Source organism: Schistocerca serialis, chromosome 1 (assembly GCF_023864345.2).
Source record: "Schistocerca serialis cubense isolate TAMUIC-IGC-003099 chromosome 1, iqSchSeri2.2, whole genome shotgun sequence".
NCBI lineage: Eukaryota > Metazoa > Arthropoda > Insecta > Orthoptera > Acrididae > Schistocerca > Schistocerca serialis.
The window spans coordinates 1,071,507,878-1,071,520,389 of NC_064638.1; the positions used below are offsets into that span (position 1 = coordinate 1,071,507,878).

Sequence of the window (12,512 nt, forward strand, 5' to 3'; positions counted from 1 at the left end):
TCAGCATCACCCGACTTAATTCGACTACATTCCATTATCCTTGTTTTGCTTTTGTTGATGTTCATCTTATATCCTCCTTTCAAGACACTGTCCATTCCATTCAACTGCTCTTCCAAGTCCTTTGCTGTCTCTGACAGAATTACAATGTCATCGGCGAACCTCAACGTTTTTATTTCTTCTCCATGGACTTTAATACCTACTCCGAATTTTTCTTTAGTTTCCTTTACTGCTTGCTCAATATACAGATTGTATAACATCGGGGACAGGCTACAGCCCTGTCTCACTCCCTTCCCAACCACTGCTTCCCTTTCATGCCCCTCGACTCTTATAACTGCCATTTGGTTTTTGTACAAAATGTAAATAGCCTTCCGCTCCCTGTATTTTACCCCTGCCACCTTTAGAATTTGAAAGAGAGTATTCCAGTCAACATTGTCAAAAGCTTTCTCTAAGTCTACAAATGCTAGAAGTGTAGATTTGCCTTTCCTAAGTCGTAACGTCAGTATTGCCTCACCTGTTCCAACATTTCTGCGGAATCCAAACTGATCTTCCCCGTCTTCCCCGAGGTCAGCTTCTATCAGTTTTTCCATTCGTCTGTAAAGAATTCGTGTCAGTATTTTGCAGCTGTGATTTATTAAACTGATATTTCAGTATTTTTCACATCTGTCAACACCTGCTTTCTTTGGGATTGGAATTATTATATTCTTCTTGAAGTCTGAGGGTATTTCGCCTGTCTCATACATCTTGCTCACCAGATGGTAGAGTTTTGTCAGGACTGGCTCTCCCAAGGCTGTCAGTAGTTCTAATGGAATGTTGTCTACTCCGGGGGCCTTGTTTCGACTCAGGTCTTTCAGTGCTCTGTCAAATTCTTCACGCAGTATCTTATCTCCCATTTCGTCTTCATCTACATCCTCTTCCATTTCCATAATATTGTCCTCAAGTACATCGCCCTTGTATAAACCCTCTATACTCCTTCCACCTTTCTGCTTTCCCTTCTTTGCTTAGAACTGGGTTTCCATCTGAGCTCTTGATAGTCATGCAAGTGGTTCTCCTTTCTCCAAATGTCTCTTTAATTTTTCGGTATGCAGTATCTATCCTACCCCTAGTGAGATAAGCCTCTACATCCTTACATTTGTCCTCTAGCCATCCCTGCTTAGCCATTTTGCACTTCCTGTCGATATCATTTTTGAGATGTTTTTATTCCCTTTTGCCTGCTTCATTTACTGCATTTTTATATTTTCTCCTTTCATCAATTAAATTCAATATTTCTTCTGTTACCCAAGGGTTTCTACTAGCCCTCGTCTTTTTACCTATTTGATCCTCTGCTGCCTTCACTATTTCATCCCTCAAAGTGACCCATTCTTCTTCTACTGCATTTCTTTCCCCCATTCCCGTCAATTGTTCCCTTATGCTCTCCCTGAAACTCTGTACAACCTCTGGTTTAGTCAGTTTATCCAGGTCCCATCTCCTTAAATTCCCACCTTTTTGCAGTTTCTTCAGTTTTAATCTACAGTTCATAACCAATAGATTGTGGTCAGAGTCCACATCTGCCCCTGGAAATGTCTTACAATTTAAAACCTGGTTCCTAAATCTCTGGCTTACCATTATATAATCTATCTGATACCTTTTAGTATCTCCAGGGTTTTTCCATGTATACAACCTTCTTTCATGATCGTTAAACCAAGTGTTAGTTATGATTAAGTTATGCTCTGCACAAAATTCTACCAGGCGGCTTCCTCTTCCATTTCTTAGCCTCAATCCATATTCACCTATTATGTTTCCTTCTCTCCCTTTTCCTACGCTTGAATTCCTGTCACCCATGACTATTAAATTTTCGTCTCCCTTCACTACCTGAATAATTTCTTTTATCTCATCATACATTTCATCAATTTCTTCGTCATCTGCAGAGCTAGTTGGCATATAAACTTGTACTACTGTATTAGGCGTGGGCTTCGTGTCTATCTTGGCCACAATAATGCGTTCACTATGCTGTTTGTAGTAGCTTACCCATACTCCTAGTTTTTTATTCATTATCAAACCTACTCTGCATTACCCCTATTTGATATTGTATTTATAACCCTGTATTCACCTGATCAAATGTCTTGTTCCTCCTGCCACCGAGCTTCACTAATTCCCACTATATCTAACTTTAACATATCCATTTCCCTTTTTAAATTTTCTAACCTACCTGCTCAATTAAGGGATCTGACACTCCACGCTCCGACCTGTAGAACGCCAGTTTTCTTTCTCCTGATAACGACGTCCTCCTGAGTAGTCCCCGCCCGGAGATTCGAATGGGGAACTATTTTACCTCCGGAATATTTTACCCAAGAGGATGCCATCATCATTTAATCATACAGTAAAGCTGCATGCCCTCGGGAAAAATTACGGCTGTAGTTTCCCCTTGCTTTCAGCCGTTTGCAGTACCAGAACAGGAAGGCTATTTTGGTTAATGTTACAAGGCCAGATCAGTCAATCATCCAGACTGTTGCCCCTGCAACTACTGAAAAGGCTGCTGCCCCTCTTCAGGAACCACACGTTTGTCTGGTCTCTCAACAGATACCCCTCCGTTGTGGTTGCACCTACGGTACGGCTATCTGTATCATTGAGGCACGCAAGCCTCCCCACCAACGCCAAGATCCGTGGTTCATGTTGTTCTTCTTATAAACATCCATTCCTGTACAACTGAGCTGCCTGCCGTGGTATTCACTACCATAGTATCTGCAGTCTCAAAGAACTTCAAACATATCTCATTATTCATCAGTACTCCACTAGCCCACTTCTTTTCACAAATATCTAATTTCAGAATCTCTGTCTGACCACAATGTAAGCCAGCTGGAATCTTTCCATATCTCCAAACCCTTTCCAAGTATACCTTCTCCTCTTGTGATTTTTGAAGAATTAAAAAAATCAAGACAGTTTACCATTGTTTGATAGAATATATATTTCACTCAACTTAGATATCTAAACATTAACTGTTGTTGAACAAGACTAAAGTATATCTCTTGAGGGTCTGCACTACTCCAACTGCTTGCCTGCCTCAACTCACAGATATATCTTCCAAAGAAGGATGCTTTTTGCGAGTTCCGCAAATGCAGAATAGCACATTTTTGCAGGTCTGCAACTATTATTACACAAAAACAAGTAAGCAAATGCTCAATATTAAAAATAAAACAAACATCTACAAAGCCCATCTTGAATTGCTGAAGCAAATATCTGTTTATATTTGGATTCAACTTTTAAAATTTTCACAGCTCCTGGCCAGCTATCGAAATTCATTTGTACTACCAATCTTCCCTAATATTCTATTTTTCTTATATAATTTCTTCTCTCTATCTGATACATAACATCTGCTCCTCCTTTCTGTGCAGCCTTTTTCTACCTTTACGTCTTACAACCTTTTCAGTACTCCTCCTGCTCTCCAACCTCAAAACAAGCCAATGTGCATGATGTTTCACACTGACTTTCCAGAGAATATGACTATATCACCATTACTTCATTTTTATGACCAACAAGAACCACTGTGCTACTACAGTGTGAAATGTGGATGCAACATAACAAAAACAAGAAAACTAAGAGTTATTATGCTTAAGGTTCTTCAGCAGAGCAAAGCTGACATTTACAAATCAAGGCAGCCACTACTAGCTGCTGCACATCCGAAAGAACAGTTAGTTTGACAACAGATAGGGAGCAAAACAGCTTTGAATGAGTGCACCAAGAATACTACTCAAAGTAAAATATGTAATCACTGGCAGTCTGTCTTGTGATTTTATCGGGAGCTCCAGTGTTGAGTGCATTTTGGAGCCTCTTAGGAAAAGCGTGTCAAGGGCTGGAAAGAAGTCCAATGTGCTCTTGGGTATGTCTGCTGGAGGGCCTCATCCAAGATGTGGAAGAGGCCCAATCTTTGGCTACTGAGGGTGCAGAGTGCAATCGTTACAAGTTTTGGCTCGTGGAATCACCAATTATACCTATCTTTGGATTCTGAGGTCATCCTCAGCTCATAGGTGTGACTGGCAGGTTGCCAAACCCCATGGGTTGCAAGCAGAGCTTACAATCTGCAGTATCATGTCCAGAATTGATTGGAATCCTTTGGTTTGGAACCAAGTGGGAGTCTCAACCAGAGGCTACATCGATTCTGTGACGGTCTTGGCTGGAGGTTTCACGACCCGCATTATGGGGTGTATAATTGTAGGACTTCCCTTGATAAGTAATGATTGTGCTATTCACAGGCAGAAGCTATTTGGGTAGCAGAGAATTGTGGAGTGCACATGAGGCTCTTTTACACTAGCCATTAGTCTGAGGTTCTTTGATGAACACTCATGAGTCGATACGCAGTGAGTGGAATCAGATCACATACAAAGGAAAGCCATTTCAAATGTCAAAATACCAGTAAGTTGCTGAAGCATTCATTCATAAAAAGTTCCTGAATGTACTGCTGTCCAGGAAAGCTATCAAGATCTAATTACACTCAGAACCAAGGGTTGAGTGAAGCCTAAAGTAGAAAGCTCTGAAATACGAGGGATGTTCAACAAAGAACAACCATAAATTCTTTCTTCCTTTTTTCCCCAACATACCTTTACTCATCATGGGAATTTTGATGGTCCTTCTCAAAATAATCTCTTTTGGAAGTGATGCACTTGTCCCAGTTTCTGTCTGTCTGCCTCTGCAGCCTTCACTACTGCTTCTGAAGATTTTTGCAAGGGTTTTGCAAGATCTCTGTTTGCATAATCCATGTTGATTTTTATGGGAAAAATATTAATGTCAGCGATATAAAACTATAATTATGTGCATCTGTCCTATGATTCCTCTTGAAAATGGGAATAACCTGCACTTTTTCCAGTTGCTAGGTACCTTTTATTGCTCAGCAACCTACAACAAACAGCTGCTAGTATGGGAGCAAGTTCTTTCACATAATCTCTGTAGAATTTTATAGGTATCTCATCTGATCCTGATGTCTTGCCACTAATAATTGACTGTAGTTGTTTTTCTATTCTGTGAATGGTTATACCAATATTTACCATTTCGAAGTTCTTACGGTGATTGAAAGGAGGGACCATGTTATGATCTTCTGTGTATTATGGTCTTCTGTTCTTTGGAAGACTGAATTCAATATTTTCACCTTCTCTTTGTCATCTTGTGTTCTGGTGAGAGTATGATCCCCAAGTGACTGAACAAATGATTTTGATCTGCTTACTATTTTATATACAGTGAAAACATTGTCAGATCGATTGACAAAACTTACTTTCAAAGTCACTGAACACTTCTATCATTCCTCCCAGCTTTCATTTCTCTGCTAAGTTTTTATTTTTCCTGAATCTGCGATGAAGCGTTCTCTGTTCACGTAGCAGTTTTCTAACAAGGTGGATCTTTCCCACCCCTTTAGACCCTGCTCAGAACAGACTTCCCTAGGACATACTGAATGACGCTTTTAAATTTTTTCTATTTGTATTGTATATCTTCATCCTCAGCACTGAATATTTGATCTTGACACTATAGAAAGTATGTGATACTGATGTCTGGAATGGGATGTAAGTGAATTTCTTTTTAACTTTCTAACAGGCTAAATTTGTGTACCGAACATAGACTGAATGGATCTGTGCTCTTTGAGGATGGGTACTCTAATAACTGAACTGTCTGTGTATGCCTCACAACCCAACTCACATTTAAAAATAAATCTTATTCACTGTACATCAGCTACAGATATTGGTAGCGTAATTTTCAGATTTTCAATCTGCGAGAATCTCTCCTCTATGTTCCGAAAGTACGCAACTAAACACCTGCAGAAAGTTCTACATCACCTGGAATATTCACACCAGCACACACACTATTCCAGAATGAAGTTTCATTCTGAAAGCAATCCTACAAGATGTGGCTAGGTCATCCTAGCAACATTCTTATATTAAGAGAATTACTGCAGTAGATTATGCAGGAGAGTTTGGGGAAATAGAAGAAATGTATCCATATACTGAAGCATTTGAGATGGACCATGAGGAGTGTTCAGGTGACTCTGTTAGTAATGTTACTCCCAAAGAAAGATACCTGAGCTCACATTTCAGTCTTAAACAACAGCCTTAATCAAACAGAAGGTTCATATTAGATGAGACATGACTTTGTAATATCTAATTTCAATTACAGTTTGTAGTTAAATATAAACTTACTGTGGAAAGAACTGTTGCTAACAGCTCCCTTTGTATGTTCTGCATCCACACCTCACAGATCTTTTGCTCATCTTGGCTGATAACTCTTGACAGAGTCATGCGTCTCTGGGAATCTTTCTTCAACAAATAAAATCCATCTTGTTCTGAGGCCTCTCCCAATCCCAAAACTCCACCTCCTTTAGGTGTAGGTATGTCAACTTCTGGGGAAAGTAAGCCACCTGATGAACTTCGTCGTGTCATATTTACACCACTCTCTTGATCTGTCTCATATGTGGGTGTACTGAGACTGTGAACAATTAATAAAGATCATTACTGTAGTCATCTGGCTTTTACAGCAATCTGAATAGTTTTCACACTAAAATAGAATGCACACTTCAAGAATTCCATTATACTTCAAAGAGTTCCAACTTACTATGATATGCTTGGATAAGTAAAAAAATAAATAAAGATCTGTACATAGAACTTGTCCTTACTGTAAATTGGTTTTTGCTACTACAATTTCTTTGTTCTGGTAGAATCAAAATTTCAGTCTATAATTTCTCATTCATTGTGTGAGAATATTAAACATTTTAAAAACAATGTCAACAATAGATGAAAGTATGAAATTCCACAGGTGAACATGTACATACCCACACACACATGTGGTTACAGAGTAAAACTGCTTATGAGAGGTTGCACAGGATGGGATAGGATTAGGGTTGTGGGTGAAGCAGGAGAAAGGGGTAGGGGACAGGGGCAGGGGGAGGGGGAGGGGAAAGAGCACAGGGGAGAAGGGGGGAGGGAGAGAGAGAGGGGGGGTGGAGGGGGAGAGAGAGGGGGGCTGGAGGGGAAAAGAGGGGGGAGGGAGGGGAGAGAGGGAGAGAGAGAGTGAGTGAGAGTGTGTGTGTGTGTGTGTGTGTGTGTGTGTGTGTGTGTGTGTGTGTGTGTGCGCGCACGCGCACTACTTTCACAAGTAAGACTGGGGCAAGTGAGTGGGAAGGGAGCAGCTGATGATAAGAGAAAAAAGGCAGTTTAGGCCAGGGGGTTTGGGGGAAAGAGACGACGTGCTGGAGAAACTGTGTAGTCCCGAGGAGCTGGTGCTGTAAGGAAGTATCCAAAAAGCACAGGTATTGAAGCACTTGTTGAAGTCATTTGTGTGGTGGCACGCAGCATGCTCAGCAAATCAATGAGTTTAGTTATCCACAGCCTGGCAGTGACCTTTCAAGTTACACAGTAATTGCAGGGCAGCTGGTAATGATGCGGCTGTTTTCACAAGTAACCCCACATGTGATTGGACATGAAATGCCTGTGACTGGTTTGCAGTAGGAGGTGGTGGTTAGGCATATGTAGCTGATCTTATATTTGAGTAGCCTGCAGTGAAACAATCTGTGAGGTAGAGATTTTGGGACCCATGATGGAAATTTAACTCAGGACTAGCTGGACAAGACAACATCCTTCTATAAGGGTCCTGAAAAGGTTATCAGCATATCTGGTGCAATTCCAGTTTCCCAAAAAATATGCAGCACCCAAGTGTACCAATGGTGCCTAAGAGCGATTTTTTGACATATAACATATGATAGCTGCTTACATCGAAGTATAATTGGTGGTTATTCCATTTGATAAGGACATGGTTTTTCTCTATGTTGCACATATGCAGAATGGCATTGGCAGGTGGCATTTTGGAACCCATAACTTGCACAAACTTGTTTTTAGATTTGGCCTATGGAGGAGAAACAGCTGTGTGTCAGAATGTGATTGCTCGAAAGGATTAGGGAGAAGGTTGTCAGTTTAGTATCAAGGACAACATGGTGGTATTTCACTGTAGTAAGAGCATGGATGTGAGGGATGTTTGTTTATGGGAACATAATATCCACAGTGACAAGCGGTATCTGGTGGTATTGGGAAATGAAGTGATTAGTGATTTGAATGTAGGAAAGTAGACTATGGACAATTGGTTGGAGATGCCTGTCACCAAAGGCAGATATCTTACCAAAGTGAAACTATCAGCAGGGACTCTACTTAACTTTGTAGAACTCAGGGTGCAGGTAAAAGATAGATGCACACTGGATTACCAGTATAAGGAGGGAAATGGATACAAGTGACATATGTGCATTTTCATATTTTCACGGCACAAAGACTGTCCATTTTCAGGCATGCATCCACATAAATTCAACTTCTTCTTCTAATATTTCAGCTGAATACCATCTAGCCATCTTCAGAGTGAGCCAAGATGACTGACACTCCAGCACCTGCTCCGTCCTTTCAAACTTGAGAACCGAACCACTGAGCATGCGGCCACAGATACACAACGCGTCAGTGATGCTGATCAGCAGCAAAGAGGTATGACATAAGCATATGTATGGATGGAATAAATCTATTGCTGTGTAGCAGATCCATACGGAGATATTGATGTATCACTGCAAGCTGCATAGTCTTTGTTATTTAATTACATAAATTATTAGAGATAGCGGCTTCAGTTTGGACAAATCATGGAATCTAGCAATTTCTGTAATTAAATCACAAACGTCACGGCAGTGGAGCTCGCAGTGATACATCGATATCACAATGTGGATTGACTGCGCAGCCATAGATTTATTCCATGCTTATGTCATACCTCTTTGCTGCCGATCAACATCTCTGGCACCTTGTGTATCTGTGGCCGCATGCGCAGTGGTTCAGTCCTTGGGTTTAAAAGGACAGAGAAAGTGCTGGAGTGTCAGTCACCTTGGCTCACTCTGAAGACGGCTGGTGGTATTCAGCCACAATATTAGAAGAAGAAGTTGAATTTATGTGGCTGCACACCTGAAATTTTATGAAACAAGTGACATATTTTGAGAAGGGTCTATACGACATATTTTGAGATGGTCCTATATGTTTTAAGAAGTTGCTGAATGCCCAGATGGGATTATAGTGGCAAAGTCTATAAGCAGAAGTGTCAGCAAGTTGATGGAGACCCTCATTCTGTTGTCACTGGTTTATGAACATGGTAGGTTAACAGAGTCTGGCTGTATGGAAAGGATGGTCAGGGGCGATAATGGGTAGGGAGAGGTCAGAAATGGTTAAGACAATTTTCAGCGAGTTGTCTGAGCTAGTAGTGGCATGGATGGCAAAGAAATATTTCCACTGATGAGAATTAGCAAATGAAAGCTGTTTCTTGACAAGTGAAGTTATTAGCAATACTGAGGTATCTACAGGGATCAGTTTAGGATGTATGGAGTGAAAGCAGGTTTGTGGCTGGTTGAATGAGGGTGATGGGTTATCTGGTGGTAAGTGGAACTCACAAGCAGCAGCAAGTTGTAAATAGCTTACATAACTTCCTCAGATGGTGCTGAGAAAGTTGTAACAGCCACCTGAGGGCAAGGGGTATCAATTTCTTAGGTACCTTTATGGACAGACAATATCGTTCCCAATTAGTCCTGAAAACTGATTTCCCATGTCATTCCTTCCTGTGACACCAACAAATCCATCACTAAAGAAAACCAGCCAATGACCACCATCACTTGGACTTTGAAAACTAAATCACATCCATTGTCAGGACTTCAAATACCTCTCATCACATGTCTAAATGTGGGATATCTACTCAAAAGCTTATCCTCATCAAAGTGGTATTTATTCACCCAACAGGCTGACATAATATTTTTGTCCATCCCCACAACAGTCTAAACCACAATCCTGAACCACACGAATCATTGCTCTATGGATGAACCATCTGCAAGAGCTGTCCCATCCACCCAGTCATCCTGCACTTCAATCATAGGTGTTTCCTAACAAATCAACTGCATGGCTCCATGAGAGTGCAGCCAAGACATAAACAAATTACAGCCAAGATATAAACAAGCTATCCTGCAATCATTCTGCTGGATTCTACATAGGAAAGACAACTGATCAGCTGTCTACCCACATGAATGATGATCATGAATCTCTAACTCTACCACTTAGTAGCTGAAACTACTGCATATCCTCAAGTTTTATGCCTTTTTCCATAATCAATCCTTATTTTACCCCTTCCGCTGAGAACCTTGTATCTCCTCCTCTCCTGTCTGGGAGACAGAAAACTCCTACAAGACTTCCCTACTCCCTCTTGCCTCACACCTTGTGTGTGTGTGTGTGTGTGTGTGTGTGTGTGTGTGTGTGTGTGTGTGTGTGTGTGCGCGCGCGCGCGCGCGCGTTTGTGTGGAGGGGGAGAGGTTGGTTGATGTGGGGGAGGAGACCAACCAGCGAGGCCATTGATCCCATTGCATTAGGGAAGGACAGGGAAGGCAGTTGGCCATGCCCTTTCCCAGGAACCGGCATTTACCTGAAGCTATTTATGGAAATCACAGAAAACCTATATCAGGCTGGCCAAATGCAAGTCTAATGTGCTAACTACTGCACTGAATGGGAGGGGCAGCATTTGCAAATGAGTGTAATTGATTAGCCAGCATAGAAAAAAATTTCATGGATATAGTATACAAATTGTTGCAGGGAGAGCGAGCTGAGAATGGTAGATAAAAAACGAGACAAACAGAAGATGGATGTAATACGTTTAGGTGTTAAAACACATGGATATCAGAGATAGTTATGAAAATCTAAATAAATGGCCTGGGTGAATAAGATTATTAAAAATACTGTCAAAACTACAAACTGTGTTACAAGTATCTCTTATTAAAGAAAACAAAAGGGGACTCAAGTAGCACAGAAGGACCGCTCTCATTTTCTACACGCATAAAGAATCTGATAACTAGGGTAAGCAAATATCTGTAACTTTCTGACAATGAAGTTGTAGTGTACGGGAAAGTGCTGTCTTTGAGTGACTGTAGAAGGATACAAGACTATTTGGATAGATTTTCTACAGTATTTGGTGTGATGCATGGCAGCTTGCTCTCAGTGTTGGAAAATATAGGTTAACACAGATGAGTACACAAAAAAATTGTATAATGTCTGAACACAGTAATGCTGGTCTGTTTGAGACAGCAAGGCTGATTAAATATCTAATGTAAATAGACATAAAAAATCCACTCACCAAGCAGCGGCAAGAAAACACAAACAGGTTTAACTTTTACAAGCTTCTTCTGGCAGAAGAGTTGAGGGGGAAGGAAGAGGAGTGAAGGAAAAGGACTGGAGAGGTTTAGGAAATGGGGTAAAGTTCAGAATAGACACCCAGAACTCCAGGTCAGAGAACACTTACTAGGCACAATGAGAAGGAAAGACTATCTATCTATTATCTATCCAGTTACATTATATCTATTTATCCCTTTACAGTATATTGTCAATAATTGATTATTTTCATTGTGATTAAATATCTAGGCATAATGTTGCAAAGCAACATGAACAACAAGCACATAAGGTTGGTTGTGGGGAAACTGAATGGTCAACTTTGGTTTATTGGGAGAATTGTAGGAAAGTGTAGCTCACCTTTAAAGGAGACTGTGTACAAAACACTTGTGAAACCTATTCTTGACTACGGTTTCAATATTTGGGATCTCCATCAGGTCAATTTAAGGAAGACATTGAAGTAATTCAGAATGCACTGCTAGATTTATTATCAGTAGGAAATGCTCTGTGGATTCAAATGGAAGGCAATGGATGGAAGACGACGTTTTCTCATGAAATACTACTGCAAAATTTTAAAGAACTGGTATTTTTAACAGACTACAGAATGATCCTACAGCTACCAATAAACATCTCATGGAAGGATCACAAAGACACGAAAGAAAAATCGGGGCTCATTCAGAAGCATATAGAAAGTAAATTTTCCTTGCTCGATTTGTGAGTGTAACAGGAAAGGGTACGCCTGATGGTGGTATACAATTACTCATAAATAGTTAGTTTCAGCTATGAAGAAAAAACGTGAAGAGCAAGTGACAAGAATAACTTGAATATTTAAATGCTGAGATGTCAACACAGAATCTCGGTGTTACAAGGGTTTCAAAAGTACTTCAGCATTCAAACTGTTGAGGGAATGAAATTCTTTTGATTGATGGGCTGCATGATTCTAGTAGTGTACATACTGAACCATGGACCTTGCCGTTGGTGGGGAGGCTTGCGTGCCTCAGCGATACAGATAGCTGTACCGTAGGTGCAACCACAACGGAGGGGTATCTGTTGAGAGACCAGACAAACGTGTGGTTCCTGAAGAGGGGCAGCAGCCTTTTCAGTAGTTGCAAGGGCAACAGTCTGGATGACTGACTGATCTGGCCTTGTAACAATAACCAAAACGGCCTTGCTGTGCTGGTACTGCGAACGGCTGAAAGCAAGGGGAAACTACAGCCGTAATTTTTCCCGAGGGCATGCAGCTTTACTGTATGATTACATGATGATGGCGTCCTCTTGGGTAAAATATTCCGGAGGTAAAATAGTTCCCCATTCGGATCTCCGGGCGGGGACTACTCAAGAGGA

The 12,512-nt window shown here is 40.9% G+C and overlaps 1 protein-coding gene across 1 annotated transcript in view; it reads right to left on the minus strand.

Moving 5' to 3' along the window:
• The window catches only part of LOC126415813 (mitogen-activated protein kinase kinase kinase 15), a 166,146-nt gene that overhangs the window by 34,876 nt on the left and 118,758 nt on the right, over window positions 1-12,512 (minus strand). Inside the window, exon 20 of the mRNA XM_050083458.1 lies at window positions 6,156-6,441. Within this exon, the coding sequence (XP_049939415.1) occupies window positions 6,156-6,441 (286 nt within the window). The remainder of the gene's footprint in view (window positions 1-6,155; window positions 6,442-12,512) is intronic.